The 12,660-nt window shown below is 70.0% G+C and overlaps 1 protein-coding gene across 1 annotated transcript; it reads left to right on the top strand.

Annotated features, from left to right (window-relative positions):
- Nucleotides 1–1,306: 1,306 nt before the first annotated feature.
- LRPAP1 (LDL receptor related protein associated protein 1) lies at nt 1,307–8,790 on the top strand (the record flags this gene model as incomplete). The annotated part of the gene is made up of 8 exons (XM_037530003.2): nt 1,307–1,462; nt 4,323–4,467; nt 5,026–5,159; nt 5,741–5,861; nt 6,081–6,242; nt 6,614–6,696; nt 7,222–7,398; nt 8,441–8,790. Coding segments are annotated over 8 exons (1,041 nt in total), but the record flags the coding sequence as incomplete, so codon positions are not given.
- Nucleotides 8,791–12,660: the final 3,870 nt, after the last annotated feature.

The following is a 12,660-nucleotide window of genomic DNA, read 5'->3' as shown; positions in this document are numbered from 1 at the left end:
CCTGGGCCTTGTGCTCCCCCGAGCTGCCCTCCCCGAGCCGGCAGCGCTGCCCAGGCGAGGCGGCCTTCCCACTTCCCTGCCTCCCGCCAGTGTTCCACAGGCCCCTCTCCCCTCTAGTGCCAGAGCCTCTCCTTGCTCTGTCCACCCTCCGGGGATCCCCGGAAGAGATGGGGTGTGCTGAGCCGATGCCTGGGCAGCGCCACACAGTCCGGCCAAGGCCAGTGCTCGCATGGGCCTCTGCAGCCTGTCGGCAGCAGCCAGGCCCTGGGACAGCCTGAGGGCCCAGGCCGGGTCAACCGGTGTCCCCGTAGCGCAGGGCCCTGTGCAGCCACCAGAAAGAGGCAGTGTCGTGCTGCCCGCCGCACGAAAGAGCTGGAGGGAAAGGTGTGCAGAAAAGACACATGCTGAGCTCAGACACACGCGTGAGAAAACAAGGAGGCGGACACGTGGGGAAGGCAGGGCACAGAGACCAGCAGCAGACACAGCGGTGAGGCTTCTGAGGCGGCGCGGGAGGAAGGGTCGGCGCGGGCGAGGGCCGAGGTGGGGAAACGAGGTGCTGGGAAATGAAAGGCCACGCCCTGAAGACGCGGCTGCCCCGCCGAGCGCAGCCCTCGGGTCGCTCCGGAGCACCCCGCGCCCGCCCGGCCCGCCTCCAGGCCCGGCTCCGTTTCCCCAACAGCCCGCCACGCCCCAGCCGCGGGGCGGTCGGGTCAGGCGCGGGCTGCCCGGGCCGGGTGGGGGCAGCCGCGGAGCCGCGGGGAAGCTCGGCGGGGCAGGCCGCGGCGCCTCCACGGAACTTTAAAATACAAGACAGGAAAGTCGGGTCGCGCGCGCGGCCGCCGGGCGCGGTGGTCAGCTGAGGCGGCCGGCCCGGGCGGGGGCGGGCGGGGGCGGCCCTCCTGGCAGGGGCCGAGCCCCCCCGGGGCTCCCCACGGCTCCGGGCAGGCTCGGTCCGGGTTGCCGACGGGCCCGGGCCGGCCCGACGCCGGGGTCTGCGGGGCGGGCGCCTCCCCAGCCAGCGCGCCGCCGCCCGCAACCCGCGGGAGCCCGGCGTCACGAGCCGCCGCGGTTGCCGAGGAGACGAGCGGGCGTTTCCGCGGAGCTGCCCGGGACTTGTAGTCCGCGAGCGGCCCGAGCCCGGCCTGCCGCGCGGGGCGGGACTACAACTCCCAGGAGGCCGCGCGGCGGGCGGGGCGGGCCGAGGCCTCCCGGGCTCGCGCGGGGTCGCGGCGGCCGGAGCAGGAAGATGGCGTCGCCGAGGGCGCGGGCCGGGCGGCGCGGGCTCCCGCCCCCGCGGCGGCTGCTGCTGCTGCTGCTGCTGCTGCTCGGGCCCTGGCCGGCGGCGGGCCACGGCGGCAAGTACTCGCGGGAGAAGAACGAGCCGGGGCCGGCCCCGACGCGCGCGCCCGGGGAGGAGTTCCGCATGGAGAAGCTGAACCAGCTGTGGGAGAAGGCCCAGCGGGTGAGAAGGCCCCGACCCCGACCCCGGCCCCCCCGACCCCGCCCGGGCCCCGGCCCCGCCCGGGCCCCGACCCCCCCGACCCCGCCCGGGCCCCGGCCCCCCCGACCCCGCCCGGGCCCCGGCCCCGGCCCCTCCGATCCCTCCTGGGCCTCCGACCCGGCCCGGGGCCCTCCGATCCCGGGGCCCAGACTCATCTCATCGCTGGGGTCCGCCAGGCAGGGCCTCCCCCATCAGCGGTCGGATCCCCCCAGGCGTGGCCTGTGAGACCCGGGTTCCCTGTCACGGGGCTCCGGTGGGGACTCTTCCCTCTGATGGCCGGGCCTCTGTGCCGTTCCCCCTACTGACCTCTGGTCAGTAGAGTCAGGTGTTACCCCCACCCCCAGCACAGGTGGGGGGAGGGGGCAGGCCCCCACACCCTCCTGCAGGACCGAGAACCGGCTCTGGAGAGAGAATTCCAGTTAGCGCCGCCCCGCAGCCCCCTCCCGCACACAGGCCCAGCCACTTCTCTGACGGGGCCTCAAGTGGGGGCGCAGAGCCCGCCTGCCCGTGGGGTCTCCAGTCTGCGGGTCTTTGCCTCTCTCAAGTTGTGTCCCCCTGTGTGCAGAAAGCAGGGAGGTGGGCCATGTTGCCTACCGCGGCTTCTTGGGACAGGAGAGCCCCCTCCCTTGCGCCCGGGGGGCAAGGCAGGGCTGGGGGGAGAGGTCAGTTGGTGAGCTGCCCTGAGGCTTCATTTACTGCTGAGGATCCAGGGCCTCTGGAAAGGGCATCCCAAGGTCTTCGCCTGAACCCGCCTGGACTTCCCTCTGTGGGCCCGGTGCAGTGCGCAGATGGGTGTTTACGAACCACCTCAGTATCTTCATCTGTCAGGTGCTGGCCCAGCATTTAAGCATTCTTGAATCTGCTTGCAGATGAAGACTGAGCTCGGAAGAGAAAAGAGAAACTTTGGGAAGGAAGAGAGAGCTGGCAGGGGGTGGTAGGAGGGACCAGCAGTGGGCCCAGGGTTGACGCCGAGGGCATTGGGTCAACAGGCCACTATTTTGCTTCTCCTGGGCCCACTGTCCAGGCCTGTGGTGTGGGCTCAGCCTGCAGAGGTAAGGGAGAGGCAGGGAGGCTGCCCCTGGAGAGGGGCCTGGAAGGGACGCGGCAGCAGGAAGCAGAAAGGAGTGGGGAGCTGGTGCGTGGCCTGTCGGCCTGGTCAGCTACTCCCTTGGCCTTGCACCTGGATGCCCCCGGCCTCTCCAGCTTTCAGTCCTCATCTCCATCTGCTCAAGGGCCTGACCACCACGCTCCTCAGGAACCCCCGCCCTGGCACCCTGGCCCAGATGCCCTCCCCAGCGGCCCCCCGAGTCCTAAACTTTCCGGTCCTCTATGCAAATAAGATGTCCAGGTCCTCCGGGTCGGGTGGACACCGCGGCGTTTCCTGTATCCTCCCCATGTCCCGGGGGCCTCCTGTTGCACAGCCCATGCCATGACTCCACCTGCTCATCTCCTGACCCCAGAAGCTTGTAGGCATTGATGGGAGATCCTGGGGGGGCAGGGGTGTGGCTCAGATGGCCTCGGGTCCAGAGTCAGTGCCCAGCGTCTCCACTGGACGTCACGGTGGCTCGGAGCACAGCCCTCAGGCCCCAGCTGCCTCCCACCTCCTGCCGTGGGTCCCTCTGGAGCAGTGGTTCTCACCCAGAGGCCCTGAGGTGGGCGGCGCAGCTTGTCGGGGCAGCATCTTCGTGTGCGCCCACCTGCTGCTGCCCCTTCGTGGGTCCTTTCTGTCCTTCGCTGCGTGAAAACGTGCGGTGTTTTTTTCCGCCCTCTGGACTTAAAGGTGTGGGGAGAGGAAGTCCACTTGCCCGCCCACCCTCTCCTAGTGGGGACCCTGGGCTGGCCTCCATGCCCAGCTGGAACCAGGGGGCTTTGCCTGAGCCCCCAGCCCTCTCTACGACCCTGGCTTCCATGAGGTTGACCAGTCCCTGTGACAGGAGGGCCCTGGGCTGTGCCAGGAACCAGGGGCCCTCTCCCAGCCTGGCTCTTAGGACATCTTCCGGGGGTTGCCAGACTCCTGGGAGGGCTCCTCTCTCAAGCCTCGCCCCTCTGGTCTGAGCGGTCGGCCCCAAGCGTGGCCCCCCAGCGCCTGCAGGCCAGGAGTTGACTCTGCCCTCTGGATGCGGCCCCTGCCCTTGGCCGCGCCCCTACGAGCGGTTGATGGTTGACTGGGCTGTCGCCGCCGCCGCTCTGCCGCCCGGTAACTGGCTCTTCTCACGGGGCGTGTTGATGTTCAACTTGCCCTTGCAGCGGTTGGAGGCGCCCCTGTGGGTGCTGGCTGCCAGCTCAGGGCCACCCTTACGCTGCTTCCCGGGCGCCCTGACCTCAGCACATCCAACCCAGGGCACTCCCGCCCTCCCGGGCAGCGTCTGGTCCCTGTCAGCCGGGGCCTGATGCCCGCGTGGTGGCGTCCCAGCCAGCGGGGGGGCACACTTTGCCGTGAGGTGCCCCTCAGCCCGCTCCTCTGCGTGCTGTGGACGTTTCTGGTGGACCTCACAGAACACCAGAAGAGGGGCGCATCTCTGCCCCGGGCCCCTCCGTTGTCCGGGCCCTGCGGCCCCCACCCATCGGCCTGCTGCCTTCAACACGCTGCGGCCACGCGGGGTTGTGCTGTCGCAGGAGCTGCTGCCCCCATGCTCGGCGTCAGCACTGCTCCCCGGGGGCCCGGGTTTAGAATCTGCCCTCCTCAGGCAGGCCTGAGCTGCGGGGAGAGCGGGGGTCCTCGAAGGTTGTTCCTGAGCAGGGACCGGGTGGGGTGCAGACGCCTCTTGCTCACCTTTGTCAGGCCGCTCTGGCCGCATGCACGCCCTCTGGTCTCCCGCAGCTTCAGCTCTCTCCTGTGAAGCTGTCCGAGCTGCACGCTGACCTGAAGATGCAAGAAAGGGACGAGTTCATCTGGAAGAAGCTGAAGCTGGAAGGCTTAGACGGAGATGGGGAGAAGGAGGCCGCACTGCGGCGCAGCCTCAGCGGTACAGTCCCTTTCCCGCAGGCCGCTCGGGGCCTCCAGGCCAGCGCCGCCCTCGGCCGGGCCCCCCTGCAGGCTGTGCTCTGAGGCTGTCGGCTGGCTGGGGGGAGCGCAGGGGGGACTTTGGCCCTCAACACAGCAGCCGAAGACCCTGGGGCTGCTGGACCCAGGGAAGAGGTGGGGGGCTGACTGGATGCCCAGGGCCACCCGGAAGAGGAAGCGGGAATGGCCCAGGGGCCAGCTGCTCAGGTGGGCGTGGGGGATGACTTGTTCTTGGGGGTCCACGGAGGGGCAGCTCCGCCGACTGTCCCAGGCGAGAGCCAGTGTGGCGCCCCGCAGGCCCTGCTTCCTGCCCCCCAGCCCCCACCAGAGGCACTGGCTCCGGCACTGCTGGCGGCCCTCCCGCGGCTTGCCCAGTGCGACAGCAGAGTGGGGGGCCTGGACCGCCTGCGCTCCCGCGCCCCCACACCCCTGCACCTGGCCAGCCTGCGGGCATCAGGCAAGCATGTGGGGTGGCTGTCCCTCGGGACGGCGTCCCGGGTGAGACGTGCCCCTCTCCTAGTCATCGTGGCCAAGTACGGTCTGGACGGGAGGAAGGACAGAAAGGACGCCCACGAGGTGAGCAGCAACGCCATTGGCGACAGCGCCCAGGAGGACGGCCTGGGGGACCCCCGGCTGGAGAAGCTGTGGCACAAGGTACCTCCGTGCACCGCCCGCGACCAGCCAGTTCTGCCATGGCCCTTGCTGCGCTGCAGCCACTGGGGGGGCATGGGGGCAGCGTTGCTTCCTGTCACCATAACTGGGCTTGCTCCCGCTGAGCTCTGTGGGAGTCAAGTGGGGGTACAGACCTCAAGTTGGGGCCAAGCCAGCTTCAGTCCCCTTACTCGCCCAGTCCTGGCCCAGAACATTCTGTCTTGACTCCATTGAGTGGGGTCTAGACTTGGAATTCTCCATCAGCCCCCTCGTCCTGGGTCACAAGGGCTGCAGCAGGGGTGGGGGGGCGGGACCTCCTGTGGCCACACCCCTGGGGTAGGTGTGGTGGCCACGCAGTGACTGGCCGCTGCCCCCATGCCATCGGCCTCGGTGATCTCACGGCAGCCGTGTTGGTTCTCACCTTCCTGTCACCCCCCCAGTGAAGGGCGTGAGCAGCAAGTGCAGCGCCCACTCGGAGGCAAGGCCTTTCTGACCCTAAGGGGCCGGGCAGTGGTGGGCACCTGTGTGCCCCCAGGGGAACACGGAGCGGGGCGCGGGGGCAGGCTCTGGCACCTTCTCCTCAGGCTACAACCTCCGGGAAATTCTCCAGTGAGGACCTGGACAAGCTGTGGCGGGAGTTTCAGCACCACAGGGAGAAGGTCCAGGAGTACAACATCCTGCTGGAGGCCCTGAGCAGGACCGAAGGTGCGGCGGCCCCTGCACTGGCTCATGCCGCAGGGCCCTGGGGCGCCCACGGTGTTTCCAGCTTCTCCGCAGGGGTGGGGGCCTCCTGGACCCTGCACGGGCCTCTGGGGCTCTCTGGCCCGGGACCTGCTCGCGGTTCCCTTCCCTGAGTCGGCATCGGGGAGGGCGGAGTGGGTGTCCCCAGCCGCTGAGGCCTCAGGGGCGCCGCTGTCTGCCCAGACGTCCACGAGAATGACATCAGGCCGGCGGGCCTGGGCCCAGCCCAGCAGGAGCTGCTGCGGGACAAGCACGCCGAGCTCAAGGACCGGCTGCGGGCCCTCAACCAGGGCTTCGACCGCCTGCGGGAGGTCAGCCACCAGGGCTATGGCACCCGGCCGGCTGGTGAGCGCCCCCTCTTTGCCTAGGCCACCTGCCGCTGGGCTTGCTGTCCTGCTCCACCCCCCAGTCTCCTCGGCATCTGCCCACCTTCCTGACCCTTGACCATGCAGCCGGCTGCTCCATTTGGGAGCTTTACCCTGGTTTTCTGGGGGTAGGCTGGGGTCTCCCCACTTCTCTGGGGCCAGACTGCAGGTGAGGGCATCCCCGAGGCCACATCCCAGGCCTCGTCCCTGCAGGCCCTGTGAGCTGCAGGCTGGATGCCCTGGCAGGGAGCCCAGGCTGCTGCCAGAGGGTGTCGCATGTGCACACCAGGCCCCGGGCCACCAGGGAGCCTCGCCTCCCTGCGGGTTGCTCAGCCCACCCTTCTCTGCCAGAGTTCGAGGAGCCGCGCGTGACAGAGCTGTGGGAGCTGGCCAGGTCTGCCAACTTCTCCGAGAAGGAGCTGGAGTCGTTGCGGGTAAGGCCAGGACCGGCCCTGGCTCCCCGGCCAGCCCTGTGCTCGGCCTTGCTCCTCGGGTCAGTGCGCCAGGGCGCTCGGACATGCCAGCAGGGAATGGGGGGTGAGGGATAGTCCGGGGGCAAGACCCTGCACAGGGGCCCTTTGCTGGGCTTGGGGAGCGGGGCTTTGGTGGGCAGCCTGGGCATCTTGGGCCCCTGTTGTGACCCAGCCCCCGGGCCAGGCGAGCTCTCTGGGCCCGTGGGGGTTCTGGAGGGTCTGACGCAGCCTGGGGCTGCAGGCCTGGAGACACTGCCGAGACACTTCTCACGGCTGCACCTGGAAGACGGTGCAGGGGGGCCCTGAGGGCGGTCAGTGGGTATCCCTGCCATGTCCAGCCTTTGGGAACCCCCTCCTGCGGGACCCCATCCCCAGCAGCACCCAGCCCTGCCCAGGGCGTGCGGCCTGCCCTGGGGGCACCCAGGGGCATCTGTGGACTCTGGCATCAGGGCGTGCGGGGGCAGCGAGTGCTGATGCCTGTTCCAGGAGGAGCTGAAGCACTTTGAGGTCAAGGTTGAAAAGCACAAGCACTACCAGGAGCAGCTGCAGATCTCGCACCAGAAGCTCAAGCACGTGGAGAGCACCGGGGACCGGGAGCACGTCGGCCGGAGCAAGGAGCGCTACGCCCTGCTGGAGGAGAAGACCAAAGAGCTGGGCTACAAGGTGGGCAGGGGCCTTCCCCCCCCACCATGTGCACAGTCCCCCCCCACGCCCCTCCTCGCCCCTGGCTGCCTGCGGGCCTGTTGCAGGCACACGCCTGTCCTGTCCTTAGCCCAGCGACCTGCCAGGGGTGTGGGCAGCCCCTGCCGGCCTCGCGGCTGGTGTCTGAGCCCTTGGGTCGACGCCGTGGTCCCAGGCGCAGTGGCACAGACTCTCTGGAGATTGTCCTGGCTCGCGCCGGCGTGGGGGAGGGCACATGTCCATCAGAGACAGGGACTGCCATGCCCGCGAGGCCTCTGGGTAGGCTCCGCTCCTGGCTTACCCCCGCAGGGTGGGCTCCTTCCAGATGGCACTGGCAGGGGCCCCAGACTCCTGGCTGCGCCCACAGCCCGGACCCTGCGGCCGGGGCAGGGAGGCCCACGCCTCTGCGAAGAACAGGTGGTGGCAGGCGGGGCCTCCTTAGCACTTTTGCATTATGGACCACAAGCCAGTCCCTGGCCAGTCAAAACTAAGTAGGGCGAAAGTAGGCAAAGTACCAGGAAGGCAGGTTGGGGTCTGCCAGGGGGCAGGGCAGAAGTCGGGGGCAGGGGCCCACCCTGCAGAGAGTGATCCTGAAATTAGCGTCCCGGTGTGCTGTGCGGGTGTGGACGAGACGAGTGGGCGGCCTGGTGAGGGTGGGAAGTGCCGGCAGGCTGGACTCTCTACTCCGAGAGGCCGTGGACGCCCATCAGACTCCCTGCAGGGTCCTTCCCAACCCCCCTAGCCCCCCACGTCAGGGAGGCAGCCGGCTCCGGGCTTGGCGAGAACCAGGCATGTGCGCAGAAGGGCCAGGCCGGGGGTCAGCAGGCACAGGGCCAGCGCCCAGGACGCCTGGCCAGGCTCCTGCGGCCACGTGGGGAGCAGGCGTGTCGAGACCGTGGGGCTGCGCGTCAGCTCCTCCTGGTTGGTGCCCCGCAGCCTTGCTGCCACCCACTCGGTGAGGGGCGCAGCAGGTGTGAGGGCACGGCGGCCGCGCCAGGCCCCAGTTCACCCACTGTTCCCGCAGGTGAAGAAGCACCTGCAGGACCTGTCGGGCAGAATCTCCAGAGCGCGCCACAACGAACTCTGAGCCCCACTGCAGGCACAGGCCAGGACTTGGCGAGGGTGGCAGGCGGCCCCAGAAGCCCAGGGGAGAGCTGGACGCAACATCACCATCCAGCTGGGCTGCCCTCACCACTGGGAGCCTGTCACCTCTGGAGAGGCCACGCCCCTGCGGGAAGGTTCCTGCCACAGCCTCATGGTCTCTGTTGCCCCGTGAGTCTATTGGTCACGCTGTGCCCGAAGCCCCCAATACACTCGGCGTGGCCACTCCATATTCTGTCCTGCGCTCTGCTGCCCCCACTGTGTGGTGTGAGCCCCTCTCAGGCGCCATGAGCAGCTTGGGGGCTCCCTCTGCCCCCGGCCTGGCAGTCCCTCTGTGTGAGCCTGGCCCCGCCGCGCAGCCTTCCCCGCGGTGTGGGGTGCCGCAGGGCTCATTTCCCGGCCTCTGCAGGGTGGGGTCGGGAAGAGCCTTGGGGCCCCCTCTGTGCCCAGCTCCCTGAGGGAGGCTCCGGGGAGGGGCACCAGGTCTGCGCCTGGCAGAGGCTTCCTTTCCGAGTGGCCACCTCACGCCCAGGCCCAGCGCGGGACCCACGTAGCGCAGAGAGGAGCTGCCCCGGGGGCCGGGCCTCCTAGGGAGGCGGGGCGGGTCCTGCTCGAGCAGAGCTCATGTTGGCGCCGGAGCCCATGTTGGCGCCGACCAGAGCGAGCCTGGGCTCCCGCCCCAGGGCCTCGGACCCAGAAGTCCATGCGGAAGCCGCGCCTGGGGTGGGGGTTGGAGGTGGGGCTCTGGGAGGCCATCAGGTCGGGAGGTGGGGCCCAGGCCTGTAAGAGGTGGCGGGGCTGCGGCCCTCCACCCCGGGGCCGGCTTCACCCATCCCTCCGCTGGGGCCCGCGCGGGCGAGGGGGTGTCCGCTGCTACCTCAGTGGAGCGACTCAGACTCTCGGCCTTTAATGAGGTTTGGTTCCGCTACACAGCGAGGGGCTCCTTCCCTGGGGCGGGCGGGGCGGGCGCGCACCTATGGCTGAGGCTCCCCCGGGGGCTCTCTGGGGTGTGGCTCAGTCCAGGCCCTGCGGGGCCCTCCCAGCCACCTTCCCTTCAGGCTCCTGTGTGTGTTCGCTGGGCAGGTGCTGGACGCGGGCACCTGTCACTGGCTCCTGACTTCCTGTTTCTGTTGTTTAGCTCCATGGTGAGCTTCGTCCCGTGCTAGAAGCCGCCCCTCCACACCGTCACGTTGTCCAGGGGGTTCTGGGCCGGGCGGGGTCTCTGAGCACACCCTCACTCAGACCTGGTGAGGGCAGCAGGTCCCGACTGAGGCCCACGTGGCCACTTGGCTCACGAGAGGCTCCAGGTAGCGGTCACCACAGGCATGCCAGGGAGCGTGGGGGACACCCGCGCCCTCCAGGCGGCAGATCAAAGGTGGGCGCGCAGCCAGCTTGTTGAGGACCGGAACTCCCCAAAGAGGCACGTCCAGCCTGACCCGGGCACTCTGCTGCCACGCAGGGGCATCCAGAGGCCTTGGCGGGCAGGCTCGTAACAGTGCCAGGCTCGAGGCCTCTCGCAGCCAGAGGAGGTGGCACAGTCACTGCGTGCTGGAGAGATGGCCCAGGCGGGGGCGGGGCCCATGCTCAGGTCGGGGTTTCCAAGCCATCAGATGCCTGAGCCAGGCCAGGCGCCACATAATGGGCTCCTGGAAACAGGTGGGGGGTCCCCACCACGGAGGGAGTCACGCGAAGAGCGTCGCGAAGAGGCAGCCCTGGGGCCGGGCGGCATCCAGAAGCCGTGACGCGGGAGCGCTCCGCCTCAGAGCGGGCTCCGGGATGAACACCATGGGGCGGAGGCGGGGAGGGGGACGCCGCGGAGGCAGAGCCGGCGCCCGCCCCGTGAGGTGGTCGCGAGCGGAGGCCCCGGCCTCTGCGGGACCAGGCGTGTGAAGGCCCTGTGGCCTGCACGCTGCCCACCGCCTCGGGTCGGCGCCTGAGCCACACTGCTCTGGCCCCACGGCCACCTTTCGGGGCGGCTCTGCAGCCCGGCATCCCTGTGCAGGGCACCTCTGGGCCACTCTTCAGGCGAGCCTGCCTCCTGGGCTGAGAAGCCCTGCGGGCTGCGTCCTGCCCCCCGCACCGGTGGACCTTGCGGGAGGCCCCAGTCTGGCCCTCACAGGCTGGAGGAGGCTGGGGCGTGGCCAGGCCAGAGCTCAAGTTGGGGTCCTGGGTTGCCAGGACCTTCACGGCTGTGTGCCTCACCTCTCCAGGCCTCAGCATCTTTTGCAGGGTGACCCCGTTTTGGGCTCTGGCACCCCAGCATTGCTGATGCCCTCAGCCTGGAGAACAGATGTGTCCATCTCCCTACGCCCAGGCCCTGGGTGGCTGTCCAGAGCCTGAAGCCTCCCTGGGCTGGAGGGAGACTGCCCAGGCCCCCCCCTTCCTGACCTTGACCTGGGCCCCTCGAGGCCTCCCAGACACACACCACTTTCTCTGGCCTGTCCCCACAGTGGGGTGTCCTGCAGGTCCAGACTTCTCCAGGGGGTGCTTCCGGGACCCCTTGGTCTCAGCAGTGCAGGGGGGAATGTGGCCTCACCCCCACCCTTCCTGGGGCCTCACACACCCAGACCCTGCGTTGGCATCGAGGAAACAGCCCCTGATGCACTTTGAAGACCAGCGAGCTGGCTGGACGCTGGCTGGACGCTGGCCTCCCACCCTTGGTGCTGTGAGGCCTGGAGCTCCGGCCTCCACCAGATGGGACGCGGGGCCAGGCCAGGCCGCCAGGGTCTTGCCCGGGCCGGCTGGGGACAAGCTCAGGAGGAAGCACGGGAGCCCCCACTGGACCCGCCCAGAGGGCCGGCCGCCCAGCCCTCCCCGGAGAGCCCCGTCCTGTCCCGAGCCCAGACACCCCCCCAGGGCTGTCGGGCCCTCGCCTGGCCGAGGGGCTGTGTCTGCGGGCCTGTGCCAGCCCTGGCCACGGGGGGAGGCCCGCGCCCTGCAGAGTCCTCGCTGGGCCGAGGAACTGGACGCTAGACGGCGGGGGGCGCGCGGGCAGGACCCGGCGGCGCCCCGGGCCTTGGGACCTTCTGGCCATGAGAGGCCCCGCCGTCCACCCGCGGGCAGCCCGCCGGCGCCTCAGTGCAGGGGCCCCCTGCGCCCCGTCGGGCCGCTGCTCCCGCCTCTGCGCGCCGGGCGCCTCCGAGGCTGCAGAGTCAATGCGCGGGTAGCCCGAGGCACCAGCCCCGGCAGGACAGGGCGCGTGGCCACCGTGGCACGAGGGGCGCCCCTGCGGGCGGGGCCGCCCCCACCCCGGGCGCCCCCCAAACGGGCCCGCCTGACCCACCTCGACCCGCGCATGGCCTCGGGCAGCTCCAGGCCCGGGTGGAGCGGCTGCTGCTTGCGGGGCGGGGCCGAGCGGGAGGTTGGCGTGGCCGGGCCGGCCCCGGGGCGCCTGCGGAGAGCGGGTGAGGCGCCAGCTGCCTGCCCCCCCTCCACGCGGCCGGGCCTCGGGGTCCTCCCGGCCGCCGGGTGCCCCGGCCCTCAAGGCCCCCTCCAGGAGATGGCGGCCGCGCCCGCAGCGGCCTGCGCTTGCTGACTTCACTCCAGCCCCCTGGGGTGCCGCGCGGGCACAGCGGGGTGTAGCCCCTGCCCCTGGGCTCCGGGGTCCCACAGGGAAGCAGTCAGCCCGGGAGAGGGCAGAGGCCCCGCCCCGTCCTGTCCCCCAGCAGCCACCCCCACGCTGGGAGTCCACCCCTTGGTGGGGCTCCGAGGCCACTGTCCACCCACCTCTTGACAAGCTGCCAGGCGCAGCCCCACCATCCCTAGTCATGGCTGCCCCCCCAGCCAGCACTCGGGCCGCGGCCACTGCCTGCCCCCCACCCACTGTCCACTGCCACCCGGTGCCCAGCCTGGTAGATCTTCCTGCCACACACCCTGACCCCCACTCCTGTCTGGCTGAGGGGTGCCTACCTGAATACACCATCGGGGTCCCAGGGGGTGAGGCAGCTGCTCCCTAGGACAGAGGACAGTGGTCAGTCTGTCCATCCTGCTCCCCTCTGAGTGTCAGATGCCAACCCCAAATTCCAGGTGGGGGGCTGGCTGCCTATCTCACGGACCCCTCACACAGGCCCAGATGGCACTGGGCGGGACTGGACAGCTCAGCCATGGCCACTCCCCTGCTCCTGTAGAAGCAGGTCTGGCTCA

The sequence above is a fragment of the Talpa occidentalis genome, unplaced genomic scaffold, assembly GCF_014898055.3.
Source record: "Talpa occidentalis isolate TD23 unplaced genomic scaffold, MPIMG_talOcc4v2.1 talOcc4.6, whole genome shotgun sequence".
In the NCBI taxonomy this organism is placed as follows: domain Eukaryota; kingdom Metazoa; phylum Chordata; class Mammalia; order Eulipotyphla; family Talpidae; genus Talpa; species Talpa occidentalis.
The sequence above is the reverse complement of the archived record's forward strand: the minus strand, read 5'-3'. Positions and strand labels throughout refer to the sequence as shown.